The sequence below is a fragment of the Physeter macrocephalus genome, chromosome 14 (genome assembly GCF_002837175.3).
Source record: "Physeter macrocephalus isolate SW-GA chromosome 14, ASM283717v5, whole genome shotgun sequence".
In the NCBI taxonomy this organism is placed as follows: domain Eukaryota; kingdom Metazoa; phylum Chordata; class Mammalia; order Artiodactyla; family Physeteridae; genus Physeter; species Physeter macrocephalus.
Window position 1 is genome coordinate 41,269,935 of NC_041227.1, and position 13,858 is coordinate 41,283,792.

A 13,858-nucleotide genomic window follows, 5' to 3' on the forward strand; every position below is an offset into this window, starting at 1 on the left:
GCACTGTGAGCCAGTAGGTGTCTCCTTCACTGCCGTTCCTGCCCACTCCCATCCTGCTTCTGGGACAGCATGCACCCCTGTGTCTGGCTTCCACCTCCCACAGCGGTGAACTGGCACTGCAGGTAGGAGCTGTCCTTAGGGCCAAATTCTGGTTATTGGTTTTTTGCTTACTGCCAGATGCAGTTTCCTGCTTCACTGAGCTTATTTGATCTGTCGAGGCCAGAAACTCCTTGTGTTTGTTTGCTTATGAAAGTGGTTTAAGTCTTAAAATTAGAACCTTCAGGTCCTGTCTTGAGAAATTAAAGGGCTCCTTTGGCCACTCCAGGGTGGCTTCCTTTGTCCCCAGTTCTCTGTCCCTCCTCGGTTTTTACAGAGACTCTCAGGAAGGATTCAGGCGTGCTCAGCACCCTTACTGGCCTGTTCCAACCCCAGGGGAAGGGAGATGCCATGCGAAATTCTGAGGTGCGGGTGGTGGCACATTAATGATCATGGGCATTGAGTCTGGCTTGGCAGAGACAGAGGGAAAGGCCGCGAAGGTGAGGTAAGTGGCAGTGTCGCAGGAAAGAAAGTGGGGCCAGAGAGGATGGTCATGTCCCAGGTCTCAGGTGAGTCCCTGGGAACGGGGGACGGCTGCCGAGTGTGGGTTCTTGGCTTTGCGCAGGAAAGAATTCAAGAGCGAGCCATAGTAAAGTAATAAAGTTTATTCGGGGACTTCCCTGGTGGCGCAGTGGTTAAGAATCTGCCTGCCAATGCAGGGGACATGGGTTTGAGCCCTGGTCCGGGAAGATCCCACGTGCCGCGGAGCAACTAAGCCCATGTGCCACAACTACTGAGCCTGCTCTAGAGCCCACAGGCCACAACTACTGAGCCCACAGGCCACAACTACTGAAGCCCGTGCACCTAGAGCCTGTGCTCCACAACAAGAGAACCCACCGCAATGAGAAGCCTGTGTACTGCAACAAAGGGTAGGCTCCGCTCGCTGCAACTAGAGAAAAACCCGTGCGCAGCAACGAAGCTCCAATGTAGCCAAAAATAAATAAATAAATTTATTTTTTATAAAAGGAAGTTTATTCAGGGAGATACACACTCCATAGACAGAGTGTAGGCCATCTCAGAAGGTGAAAGGCACCAGGGTACGGGGTTGTCAGATTTTATAGGGGTGGGTAATTTCATAGGCTAATGAGTGGGAGGATTATTCCAACTCTTTTGGGGAAAGGATGGGGATTTCCAGGAATTGGGCCACTGCCCACTTTGTGACCTTTATGGTTGGCCTTGGAACTGTCATGGCACCTGTGGGTGTGTTATTTAGCATGATGTATTACAGTGAGCATATACTGAGGCTCAAGGTCTAGTGGAAGTCAACTCGTCCACCATCTTGGAGCTGGTTGGTTCTAACCAGTTTATGTTGTGTCCTCGATGGCTGTCATTCTTTTAAAGGTTATGCCTTGTCCCCTTCCTATCTCAGCAAGTGCTGAGGTGCTCAGGGGCTGCTGGGTGGGCAGGCGGCTGTGGTCTCCTCAAGTGTGGTCAAGTCATATTTCAGACCAATAAAATTAGAATTTCTTTTTTTTCTTTCTTTAGTTTTATTATTATTTTTTCTTTTTCTTTTTTTGGCCACGCTGTACGGCATTCAGGACCTTAGTTTCCTGACAGGTAGCAAACCCATGCCCCCTGCAGTGGACCGCCAGGGAATTCCCAAAACTAGAATTTCTGAAGCAAGTTCCAGGCATTGATATTTTGTAAATTTCTCCAGAGATTCTAATACACAACCAAGTGACTGTCAACCAGAGTAACTTTCAGTGTAGATGCTTGGTTGAAGACACAAACTATGAAATAGAAAAAAACTGTGAAACTCAAGTGTAGTGGGAGCCCAGAGAAGTTGGTGGTGGTTCTGATAGTTTTCTGCATTAATGATCATGGGGCAGTAATTCTTTGATCAAACATTCACTGAGCACAAACTGTAGGCGTGGCATTGACTTAACTACCACAGAGACAAAGGTGAAAGACAGGGTCCCTGCTGGAAGGACTTCATCTGTTGGAGAAAGATGGCCAGACCCGATGATTATGCTGCTGAGAGAAGAACTTTTCCAGCATAAATTTAGATCTGAAGTAATTGACAATAGACAGATTAACAGGAGAAAAGTTTATTATGCATGTGGGAGTGCTCTATAAAGAGAGTAGCTACCCAAACAGCCAGAGGGAAAGAGTTTATATTGCCAGTTTCATAAAGGGGAGGGGCAGGACTGAGGCTTGTTGATACAGTGTTTTTGGATGTCCTGTGCCCAAGGTCAGTCACCTCCCTGACTGGAGACCTCCCCAAGGGAGGTTTGTGGCAGCTGCTCTTCTAGAGCTCTGCCTTAGGCAGAGGAGGGAATTTCCAATGAGATTTCTTTCTGCATCTGTTAGAAATCAGATGTTTTCATTTTGAAGTAATTTTGACCATTTCTTTTGGGTTATCAGTCCCCACATTCCCCCAGTTGAAACTTCCCAAGAAGTTTCACAAGCAAGGAGCTGGTTGATTGCTGCAGAGAGAAGACTCAGCTGAGAAGGTGAGAAGTAGGCAATCTGCAGTAGGAAAGAAGACCTTGGGTTAGAACAAGCAGACAAAAAGAAAAACGAAGATTAATGGTTGGAGCAGATTCTAAACCCGTTTTCTGAGTCCAGAGGGCAGTCAGTCGAGAAGATATTTAAACGTTGAGTTTGAAGCATTTTTAGGTGGTGGAGGGAGGATGGCAATAAGATGGATTTCCTGGTTTGCAGTTTGAATGTCTTTGGTAATGGCATCCCACACGTGATCTGCTGTGGTGAAGCCTCAAAAAGGTTTACATCAAGTTGACCAGCTTCATCCGGAAGGACTTTTCAGCTCCTCGGGGAAGGGGAAACTGCACAACAGCCTCGAGTCCCATTGAGGATCTGGGAGGGTGTGAAGATTAGAAATGTTAACTTGGAGGGTTGTAACTGGCATTGAAGGAAACCCAAAGAATTGAGAATTTGGTGAAGACTGATAAAATGTACAAGAGGGCAGGATCTAGACCAGTTTACAGATAGATAATAAAACCTCAAAGATAATGAACAGGACTAGAAATCTGAATAACCCACAAGGGTGTGTTACAGTTTTCTGTTGAAACATAAAATTTCTCTCCACGGTCGTGTCCTTCTTTGATCAGAGATACTCAAAGTAAGATTATTTTTCTTTCTTTAAAGAAAAAAAGATTTGGCCTAATCATTTACGTAAGTGCAGCAAGAATGCCAGTTGACCACGTAGGCCTCTTAAAAGTTTGCTTTGCTGGAACATTTTATAAGGAATCTCAGACTTTTAAAAGTCTTTTGAAGCTAGGAAGCCAAGCCAAGAACTGCAGTACGTATAGATTTGGATGAATTCCTATCTTCCTGAAGTCATTAAAATATCCTACAGTTTGGGGGCCTGCCCGGAAGTGACCTGTAAGTAAGGCTGGGAACTATGTAAATTTAGGTACCAGGCCTGTTTTTCTAAGAGGCGTTTCTAAACATTGGTTCCATAAAGTCAGCCTTAATTCCCTAAATCTGTCTGGTCATATACAATTCTATGAATCATTTTAAAATATGCCATTCCAGTCAAAGCCTTGGTTATATAATCAGTGTTTCCAATTGTGTTCTGTACAAGGAGGACGGATTCTTGCTGAACTTATGCAAGTAACTACATTGCCCTGAAAATAAGAATAGTCAGAGTCTCTGAATTCTGGAAGGATCAGGCAGGGGGAAAAAGATAAATGTTTGTGACCAAAGTTAGTGTGCCCAATGCACAGTGAGGCCAAACAAAGCAGAACATCGGAGTTTGGAGCAGAGAAAGGTTTATTGCAGGGCCAAGCAAGGAGAACCAGTGGCTCATGCTCAAAAACCCCTGATGGTTTTGGTGGAAAAGTTTTTATAGGCAAAATTTGGGGTGAGGGCTGCAGGGTGTGTAACTTTCTTCTGATTGGTTGGTGGTGAGGTATTATGGTGGTGCTACAGGAATCTTGTGCTCAGTCTGAAATTACCATCCTACACCTGGGCGGGGGCCTTAGTTCCTGCAGAAGAAACTCAAAGATTGTTTTGTATATCCCTTGAGGAGGAACCAGGACCCTGCCCCAAGGGTGCACTGTTGTTCTTGACTGCCCCTCCCTTGTTTCTCATTGCCTCCCTTCCCCAATTAGCAACTGTTTGAATCTGCCCTTTGGAAATCAGGGAAGGTCAAGGAGGCTGAGTGAAGCCTATCTCCTAGAAACAGGGGGTGCAGAAGGGCTTTTGTGCCCAGGAGGGCCCCACAGAGTCCTGCTTGGTTTCAGCTATTTTTGAAAAATCCATTCATAAAACTTTTGTATCACGTCAGCCTGATACACTGGTTCTTATATATATATATATATATATATATATATATATACATACACATATATATATATAAATTTATTTATTTTTGGCTGCATTGGGTCTTCGTGGTTGCTCGCGGGCTTTCTCTAGTTGCAGCGAGCGGGGACTACTCTTTGTTGTGGTGCACGGGCTTCTCATTGCGATGGCTTCTCTTGCCGTGGAGCACGGGCTCTAGGCGCGCGGGCTTCAGTAGTTGTGGCTTGCGGGCTCTAGAGCTCAGGCTCAGTAGTTGTGGCCCACAGGCTTAGTTGGTCCGCGGCATGTGGGATCTTCCCGGACCAGGGATTGAACCCATGTCCCCTGCATTGGCAGGCGGATTCTTAACCACTTCACCACCAGGGAAGTCTGATACACTGGTTCTTCACAGTTATATTGGGATTGTTCATGAATGCTGTAAGCTAGCCATCATCAAGTTATTTCCCTGTTTATTATTTTTATAACACGTGTGTTAGGCAAGTTTCAAAAAAAAATCACAGAATAAAAACCTTAGTTAAATACGTGGGTTTTGTTTTATTGCTGCACTTGATATACATGAAATAATGGATTTCAAGCAATTTTACTGCATATCTACTTGTACTTTTATTCTTAGGTTGAGTTTATAATTTTTAAAATCTTAATAATCTAGTAGATTATATTAGGTTGTTATTCTACCTGTGTTTATTAGTCAAATAATGTGTGCTCATATTATACTTAATGCTGATAACTCAGAGTGAAACCATGCACTTCAGGTGAGACTTGAACCCACATGCTGGGAGTTGAACCTGGTCAAAACCCACTGTCTTTTAATTGAGGTCACACACCTGGTCTCAGGACTTAATGAAGCTCAGGTTCTTTATGTCTTGTCGAGTGAGAGACAAAGTGATAGGTAGAAGTGGATTTATTTAGAGAGAAACACACTCCACAGAGTGTGGGCCATCTCAGAAGGTGAGAGCCCCCGAAATATGGTGTGGTTAGTTTTTATGGGCTGTGTAAATTTCATAGGCTAATGAGCAGGATTATTCCAACTATTTCGGGGGAAGGGGCGGGGATTTCTAGGAATTGGGCCACGGCCCACTTTTGGCCTTTTTTGGTTGGCCTCAGAACTGTCATGGCACTGGTGGGTATGTCATTTAGCGAATGCATTACAATGAGCGTATAATGAGGCTCAAGGTCTACTGGAAGTTGAATCTTCCACCATTTTGGATCTAGTTGGTTCTAACCAGTTTTTATCATGTCCTTTGGCTATGTCATTCTTTTAAAGGTTGTGCCCTGCCCCCTTCCCTCCTGTTTCAAGAGGACAACTGCTTTTATTAAACTGACACCTCTAAACTGGTTTTATTTATACATGAGCTTGAAAAATATTTGGGTTCTTATACTTCTGGGAGTTTTAGGAATATTTAATTTGTCACTTTTCTTTAAGCCAGTTGGAACAGAGGTCCTTAAAGGGGTTTTATAAATTAATTTGGTAATACCATCCAGGGCTAGGAAAACATCACAAATACAGTGGACCCTCGAACAACATGGGTTTGAACTGTGCGGGCGGGTCCACTCATAAACAGATTTTTTTTCACCAAAGACGAACCACAGTACCACATGATCCACGATTGGTTGAATCCACAGAAGCAGAACCGCAAAAATGGAGGGCCAACTTTAAGTTATACTCAGATTTTCAATTGCATGGAGGGTTGGCACCCCTAACCCCTTCGCTGTTCAAGGGTCAGCTGTAGCTTACATACGTACATACATACACACACATATGTCCATACATATGTAAACAGACAGTCAGATACAAAGAGAGATCTTACTGCACTCGTCCTGACAGCTGAGCCACCAGTCAGCATAATCACAGTCACACAAAACTCAGCAGCTTATGTAATGTAAGAGTTGGTTCTCGTCTTTGCCCTGCTTTATTTATCTTTTTATCTGAATTTAGTTTTGGGGAAATGGAACAATTTAAGGTAACCTGCTCAAGATGAGGACTAATGCTTTTTTACCATATTTGACTTTTAAGATTTTCATTTCCCACGATATGTAATCTTGTGGAGGCAATGGACTAAATTTCAGGTGAGGGACTTTTTGAGAATACCAAGCAGCAGTCTGGGTGTTACCACAGCCCAGCTGTGTGGGTAAAACACCCGACCTGTTTCCAGTTTGTCATTTTTCCTTTTCATCCTCAGGTAGAGGCTGTGTGGAGTCCCTGAGTCCCTTAGCAGCACCCCCTGGAGGCAGGGGCCTTAAAGCTCTAGTGGCTGTAGGGAGGTGGGGCTGGGGTGGGAAGGAAAAGGCCTGGCAGGGTGGACAGAAGGAGCCGGTAGAAAGGTCAGGCACGCATACAGCCCTCCCTGCGATGCCTTCTGAGGAGACGGCTTGGGATTTCCAAACAGAAAGTAGAGTTAGGGGATCAGGGGATGAAAAATTACTGAGGAGACATCAAGGGTGGGGGGACTTGCTAAAGGCAGGTCAAGTGTTTAGACATCAAAGGTGGGGGGATGAGGGACTTGATCAGATTATGAAGGTGGGGGATGACTTAGCAGGATTCTTGCTAAAGGCAGGTCAAGGTCAAGGCAAGAGGGCTCAGTTCTTGGTAAAAGCTGAGAAACTAAGTGAATGTCTAATGACTGCATAAAAATTTTACAAGTCAGGTGGTGTCAAATTCTTAGCTGTCAACAAAAATGAAAAAGGGCTTATTTGAGTTTTTTTACTGGGTGATTTTGAGCATATAAACCTGAAGAAGTGGTGATACTAGTAAACTTCCATTCCCTTTTACTGATGTGAGCAAGTTCTCAATACTTATATTTTTAAAAACCAAAAACAGAAATAGAATTAATGCTAACCCCCCTTTTTTTCTATCAATAAGTAATATAGAGAGAGAGACATGGTACATTTGGCAAAGTAGTGGAATCCATCTCATTTAAAGTTGTATTTTCAATAAAAGTTTACTTTTCGTGCTTAATAATAATTTACCAAAAATATAACATATTTGTTATTTTGATTAATGTGTATGATAGTAATTATAATAACTCAATCCAGAAGAAAATGATTTTAATGTAGAGGAGCCTTATTGCTACAGGTATATAAATTTTTTTCATTTCTATTTATATATATATTTTTTGTTCAAGAGGGATATGACAGCTAGTAAGTGGTAGATTGGATGCTGGACCAGATCATTTGACTTCAGAGCCAGCACCTTAACCACTACATCGTATGCCTTTCCTCAGTGAACGGGTAGATTGTGCATGGAATTTAAGATGCCTGTTTAAACTTCTCCTGCATCATCTAGTTAACTCCTGTATTCCTGACTTTGTGTTTCCATCAGTGGCCCTTTCCCTGGAAGCCCAGACTAGGTCAGGTCACCCTGCACCAGATGCCTCTCTCACAGCCCTTTGTCTGCCCCGCTGAGCTGAGAGCACAGCAGAGACACAGATGGCATCCTCTGCTGCCCTTATTGTCCACTGCCCCAGGAGTGCCCAGTGCTCAGTAACGACTGGTGGATGAGCCAGGTGAATGAGTGAAAGGATTACATTGTCAGATATGCATATTTGTCATCAGCTTTATTGAGGTATTATTTACATCAGCTTTGTTGCAGTATTATTTACATGCGATAAAATTTACCAACATATACATTCATGTGTCCACAACCACAGTCCAGATAAAGAACATTTCCGTCACTGCAAAAGTTGCCTCGTGCCCCTTGCAGTCTCTTCCCTTTACTCCCAGCCTCTGAGGTCACTGTTCTGCTTTTCTGTTTCTGTAGTTTTGCTTTTTCTGGAATTTCAGACAAACGGGATTATACAGTATGTAGTCTTTTGTGTCTTGTCTTATTTAACTTAGCCTAATGCTTTTTTTTTTTTAAAAATTATTTATTTTTATAAATTTATTTATTTATTTTTGGCTGCATCGGCTCTTCGTTGCTGTATGTGGGCTTTCTCTAGTTGCGGCGCGTGGGCTTCTCATTGCGGTGGCTTCTCTTGTTGCAGAGCACAGGCTAGGCGAGCGGGCTTCAGTAGTTGTGGCACATGGGCTCTAGAGCGCAGGCTCAGTAGTTGTGGTGCATGGGTTTAATTGCTCTGTGGCATGTGAGATCTTCCCGGACCAGGGCTCAAACCTGTGTCTCCTGCATTGGCAGGCGGATTCTAAACCACTGTGCCACCAGGGAAGTTCCTAGCCTAACGCATTTAGATCCTTCTGTATTGTTGCATGTGTCAGCAGTTCAAGGTATATATTTTTTAAACCACCTTACTTTTTTTCGAAGTAGTCCAGAAATAAATAACTAAACCCATTGAGGTTGAGACTTGATATGCTGAGATAAGCAGCAGTTTCCATGTGTGCTTGGGGCTCATGGGGTGCCCAGAACCCTTCAGCATGTCCGTGAGGTCGGACAGATTTCATGGTAACACTGAGATGCTATGCTGTTTGCCTTTTTCACTTTCATTCTCTCATGGGGTTTCGGGAGCTTTCCAGATGCTGCGTGACGTGTGGGATTGCACTAGATTGAATGCAGAAGCAGATATGAGAACCATCTGTCTTCTGTTAAGCTGTCTGACTTAAAGAAATTTGTAAAAATCTCCTCATTAAAATTTTTCGTTTTGGAAAATATAATCATTTTTTATAACAGATGTTAATTATATGCACATGTAATGGGTTGTTTATTGTTATTAGATGACTTAATAGATATTTTCAATTTTTCTTTAATTTCTCATAAAACAAATAGTAATAAACACAAATCATATGAACAGAAGGTCTTTTGGGCCCTCAATTTTTCAACTGTAGAGAGGCCCTTAGTCCAAGAAGTTTGAGACTCTCTGGGCTAGGGACATTTTTTAACGGGATCAGGAACAGGATGAGGAAGTCTTGGAGCTGGCTGTGGATTAGAAGAGAGTCTTGAGACCTGGGGTGATGACCTGGCCCGAGGTGCCCGGAAAAGGGGCCTCTGGAGGGTATGTGGGCAGAAATATGAGAACATGCAGTGATGGCCAGAGCCTTGTTCTCAGCCCCTGCTGCCTCCGGGACCTGGTGTGGCACGTTCTGTCACATACGTGCTTCCTCTGATGGGTAGCCCATGCTTGCTTGCAGGAGGGCAGTCAGAGGCTCAGAGGCAGCCACTCTCCTGAGGTGAAGTTGCAACTACTGTCCGACAAGAAGTTGGGCACTTTCTGAGGATCTGATGGCTGTGCTGGGTTCTGATCCCAGGGCACACAAAGGAAATCAGCAGGACTGTTTCTTTGGCTTTCAGGAAACAAATTTTACCCTTCTGGTAGAGTTCTAAGTGCAAATTAAAAGGCAAAAGCAGGTGGGAGGCTCCTCTTATCGTTGGTGATATTCTTGTTGGAAACAGTAGGTGTGGATCTTGGTCAGTGATTTTGACGATGCTGTTACTAAACCACAGCGGACTCACTCCTGCCTTTGACCTGCTCACTGCTTTTCTTTTGCAGGCGAAAGGGCCTGTGCTTCCGACTGAGGAAGATACTCCTCTGTGTCGTGGGGTTGTACGTGGCCATCCCATTTCTCATCAAACTGTGTCCTGGGATACAGGCCAAACTGATTTTCTTGAATTTCGGTAAGTGCTGTGTGTCCATTTTTCCTTTCATTTTAGTAAGAGTTCATTTTCATGGTGATTTATGTATTTATATATTCACTACTGAGATCAGGAAATGGAGCCTTTTTATTGTCCAGAAGGTTCCCTTTGCCCCTTCCCAGTTAAAAGACGTTTGTAATGAGGGCATTGCTCTTCAGGGTGGGCATTTGTGTGCACAGGTGACTACTGCATGGTAGGGGGGGTCTTTCTTCAGCTGAGGTGGCTAGAAATGTTGATAACATGGAAAGTCTTCTGAAGCTGTCATGTTGGGGGTGCTGTGTCCCTTGTGCAGTATAGGAGGTTAACTATCCTTGGAAAAGGTGACCACTGAAAATAGTGCCTTAAAAATAATTAGGCCTTTTTTCTTTAAGTTAAAAAAAAATCTTTTTTTTCCCCCCTTAAAAAACCCTGACAAGTCTGTCATACAGAGTGAAGTAAGTCAGAAGAGAAAAATAAATACCTTATGCTAACACATATATATGGAATCTAAAAAAAAAAAAAGGTTATGAAGAGCCTAGGGCCAGGACAGGAATAAATATGCAGATGTAGAGAATGGACTTGACCACACGGGGAGGGAGAAGGGTAAGCTGGGACAAAATGAGAGAATGGCATGGACTAATATATACTACCAAATGTAAAATAGATAGCTAATGGGAAGCAGCCACATAGCACAGGGAGATCAGCTCGGTGATTTTTGACCACTTTACTCTGAATGTAATCACTGAATACATTCTCCCACCACCCTCTAGGTATTATTTTGTAATTTTTTCAAAAAGAAAATCTCTTAATCACAGCTTTCCCTATAAAGATATCAAAGTAGTGGCTTCAGAAAACTAGCCAAGAGGTCATTTTTATTGTAAGACATAGTTAGCAAATTTGTACTGTATTATGATTTACTATGACTGATGACTGATATAACATGGCCTGACCTTTGTTTAAAAGCATTTTTTGCTATTCAAAACTGCAACTGAAAATAAAGATGATTAAAATATTCTAAAAAAAAAAAAAAAACCCTGACATACTTTGGTTTCTGTGGAATTATATGCTGGCTTTAGAGGTGTTATAGTCTCCTTCAATTAACTTGGACCTGGTGTGTTCCAAAGTTTGGGTTTTTTTGGTTTTTTCATGCTATATGTTTACTTTTGGGCAAGTGGGAGGAAAAAGGGTAGAAGTATCAAGTTTATGAAGTGGAAGGTATACGGTTGCCAGGAATAATCCTTTTATGGAGCATCCTTTTACACCTTCAAGATGAGGCCAGGCGGGAAGGGACTGCGCCTGTGGGCGTTAGAGGTCGGCAGATAGAACATGGTGCTTGGCACACAGCAGGTGCCTCATGAGTGATGGCCTTGCAGTCGGGTGTGGGGAGCACTCAGGGCAGATGAGGCAGGCTCTGCACGCTCTTGGCTGTATTGGTTTGCAAAGAGTGGGTGTGAACTTGTGTGTGTCAGAGCCGGAGGCTTGGGAAGCTGGGCTGGTGCTATGGAGGCAGCAGGGGAGCTGGTGAAGAGGAGGTGGGGGGAGAGGACAGACAAGAGGTGTTGAGGTGTCCTGTGTGACTGGCCTGGGGCAGCAAGGCAGGGGGTGGGTGGCCCCTCGTCTGGAGTAACACCAGTGCTACAGACTCTGCAGAGGCCTGTGTGCATTGGGGCATATGAATTTGGGGTGTTAAGTCTGCAGTAGACTTGATCACAGAAAAGTGGATGTCGCTGCTAAAAGGGAATGTCTGCTCTAAAGAGGAGCAGGAGGAGGAGGAACAGAAATAGTAAGGTGGGTATTTAATACTTCATAAATCTAAAATGCATTTTTTATTTGGGTGTCATAAAGTAAGTGTAAAACACATGTAGGTACACTAAGAAGCATTTGATTTTTCTAACATAAACGTGGCTAAACTTCCAGGAATTTATCATCCCTGAGTTTTCACCGCTTGTGAGAAGCACAAACTTAGAAGGAACTCACAACCTATTAAAATCAAGAAAGTTTTGGTTTTTTCTGACTGTGATGTCCCTTAAATGTCCACAGTCAGTCTAGCACAGAAGAGAGTTTGGGTTACACACAAACACGAAGCCACAGGCTGCAGATTTCCCGATAGCAGACCTTAGAGTCAGCCGTGCACAGCTTTCCCACAAGGCAGACCTACGGACACCTCCAGGCCCCTTGGGCAGGTGTCTTGGCAGCAGGTGGCCTGCTGCCCTCTGGGCTGCCACACTGTGGGGTCCCAGCAAATATTTGAATTGAGTTGATTTTCTTTAGGTCAATCATTGGGGTAACTTTAGACACAGCCCACAAATTTTGCACTGTTGATTTCCTAATGAAATGGCAGGATGTTCCTGGGATCTCTGGGTCGGGCTCCATGGCACAGAAGAGGAGGGCCCGGCTGGGCCGCGGGGCCGCTCTGCACCCCCCAGAGAGACACCCGTCCCCAGCTCCTTGTTTCCATATGCCTGCTGTGTGGAAGTGGGATAGTTGTCTGTGCCTCTCCCCTGTGGAGGAGATGGGGATCTCCGGGCTGTCTTGCAGTGTGACTTGGCAGTTTCATCTCACGCTTCTGGAGGGCCTGCGTGTTCGGGGGGCACCTTCGTTCTTGTCTCCTCAAGATGTGAATTGTGAGCTGTGGATTTCCATCTGGATATTGAAGGAAGTGTAACAATCTTTTGGGCCGCAAAACATGATTAAAATAGTCTTAAAGTTCATAGCAACTCTATCTGAAACTAAATGTATAACTCAGATAAATAAGCGTTAGATGAAGGATAGCATCTATTATTTAAGGCATTATTCTACTTAAAATATATTTTCATAAACAAAAAATACATGATCTTTCTAAAAACAAAAGATTAACTGAAAAACTCTGAATGGCATGAAGAAGAAAATGAAACTTGTTCAGAGAAAATTACTGTCACATTGTTTATTTCCTGCTGGTCTTTTTGTGTGTGTCTGTACATGTAAGCATAAATATATGTGCTTTTCAATACTCACATTCAAAAGTCGGTACCCCCGCCCCCAGCCCAGCGATGTTGTGGTGATACCAGCCCCTTGTCACAGTCTTTGCCCTGGGATTTAGAACCATCTCCTGGCGGGAAGGAATATTTCAGTTCAGAGGCTGGTGTAGAACTGCTCTTGTCTGCACACTGCCTTGGGCCTTTTTTGGAGATTAGGGTTAATATATGAATTGCTCATTTGTTGTTCAAGCAGAAGGCCAGCCTGTCCACTACAGCTTTCATGGGATGGCAGTCCTTCAGGCTCCTCTTTTTCCTTCCCCTTAGCAGTCCCTGTGACCCCTGATAGCTTTCTTTCCTTATCCCTTTCTTCTTGTGGAAGCCCAGAGCCCGTCGAGGAGCTGGAGTTTGATGAAACCCAGAGGGCCTTCCCAGCCCTTCCCTTGTTGGTGCCCCACCTCTTCCTGTATATCAGGGTGGTCTTTACTCAGTGTCTGGGGTGGGGCATAGCCCCGATGTTCAAAGTTCTCAGGCAGTCAGATGTGTTCTCTGCAGCCCAGGAGTTCTGGCCTCTCACCCCACCAGTATCTTCTAGACTGGCTGAGGAAAGGATGGCAGACTCAGTTGTTTTCTGGTCATTCATGTGTTTACTCACTGTTTACCGAGCATCATCTCTTGAGGGTCCTTTCTAAATCGCTCCGGATGATGTTTGTGGTTGCTGATAAATGACAGCGAGGTCAGAGGGTGGATAATACACAGCTGGGGAAGCAGGAGAAACCAGAGGCCTGGTCCTGACAGCTGCATGGGTCTGTGTGCTGGGTCCCTGGGCTGTGCATTCAACTTCTGTGTGAGGCGGAGCTTGTAATTGATAGCGATGAGGAGCTGGGTCACTGTCCCCGGCTCCTGATTCCTGCCCCTGCCACCTCAGGGGACTGCTGGCGGGCTGGGTGCTCTCTCCTTGCTTCAACCCTGCGGTGGAAGCAGG

General features: G+C 44.3%; 1 protein-coding gene across 2 annotated transcripts in view; it reads left to right on the forward strand.

The window, feature by feature from the left end:
* ABHD12 (abhydrolase domain containing 12, lysophospholipase) overlaps positions 1 to 13,858 on the forward strand; it is a 72,847-nt gene that overhangs the window by 40,763 nt on the left and 18,226 nt on the right. For both annotated transcript variants that reach the window (XM_007105171.4, XM_028499525.2), the window contains one exon: positions 9,798 to 9,922. In XM_007105171.4, coding sequence (XP_007105233.1) covers positions 9,798 to 9,922 — 125 coding nt within the window. The remainder of the gene's footprint in view (positions 1 to 9,797; positions 9,923 to 13,858) is intronic.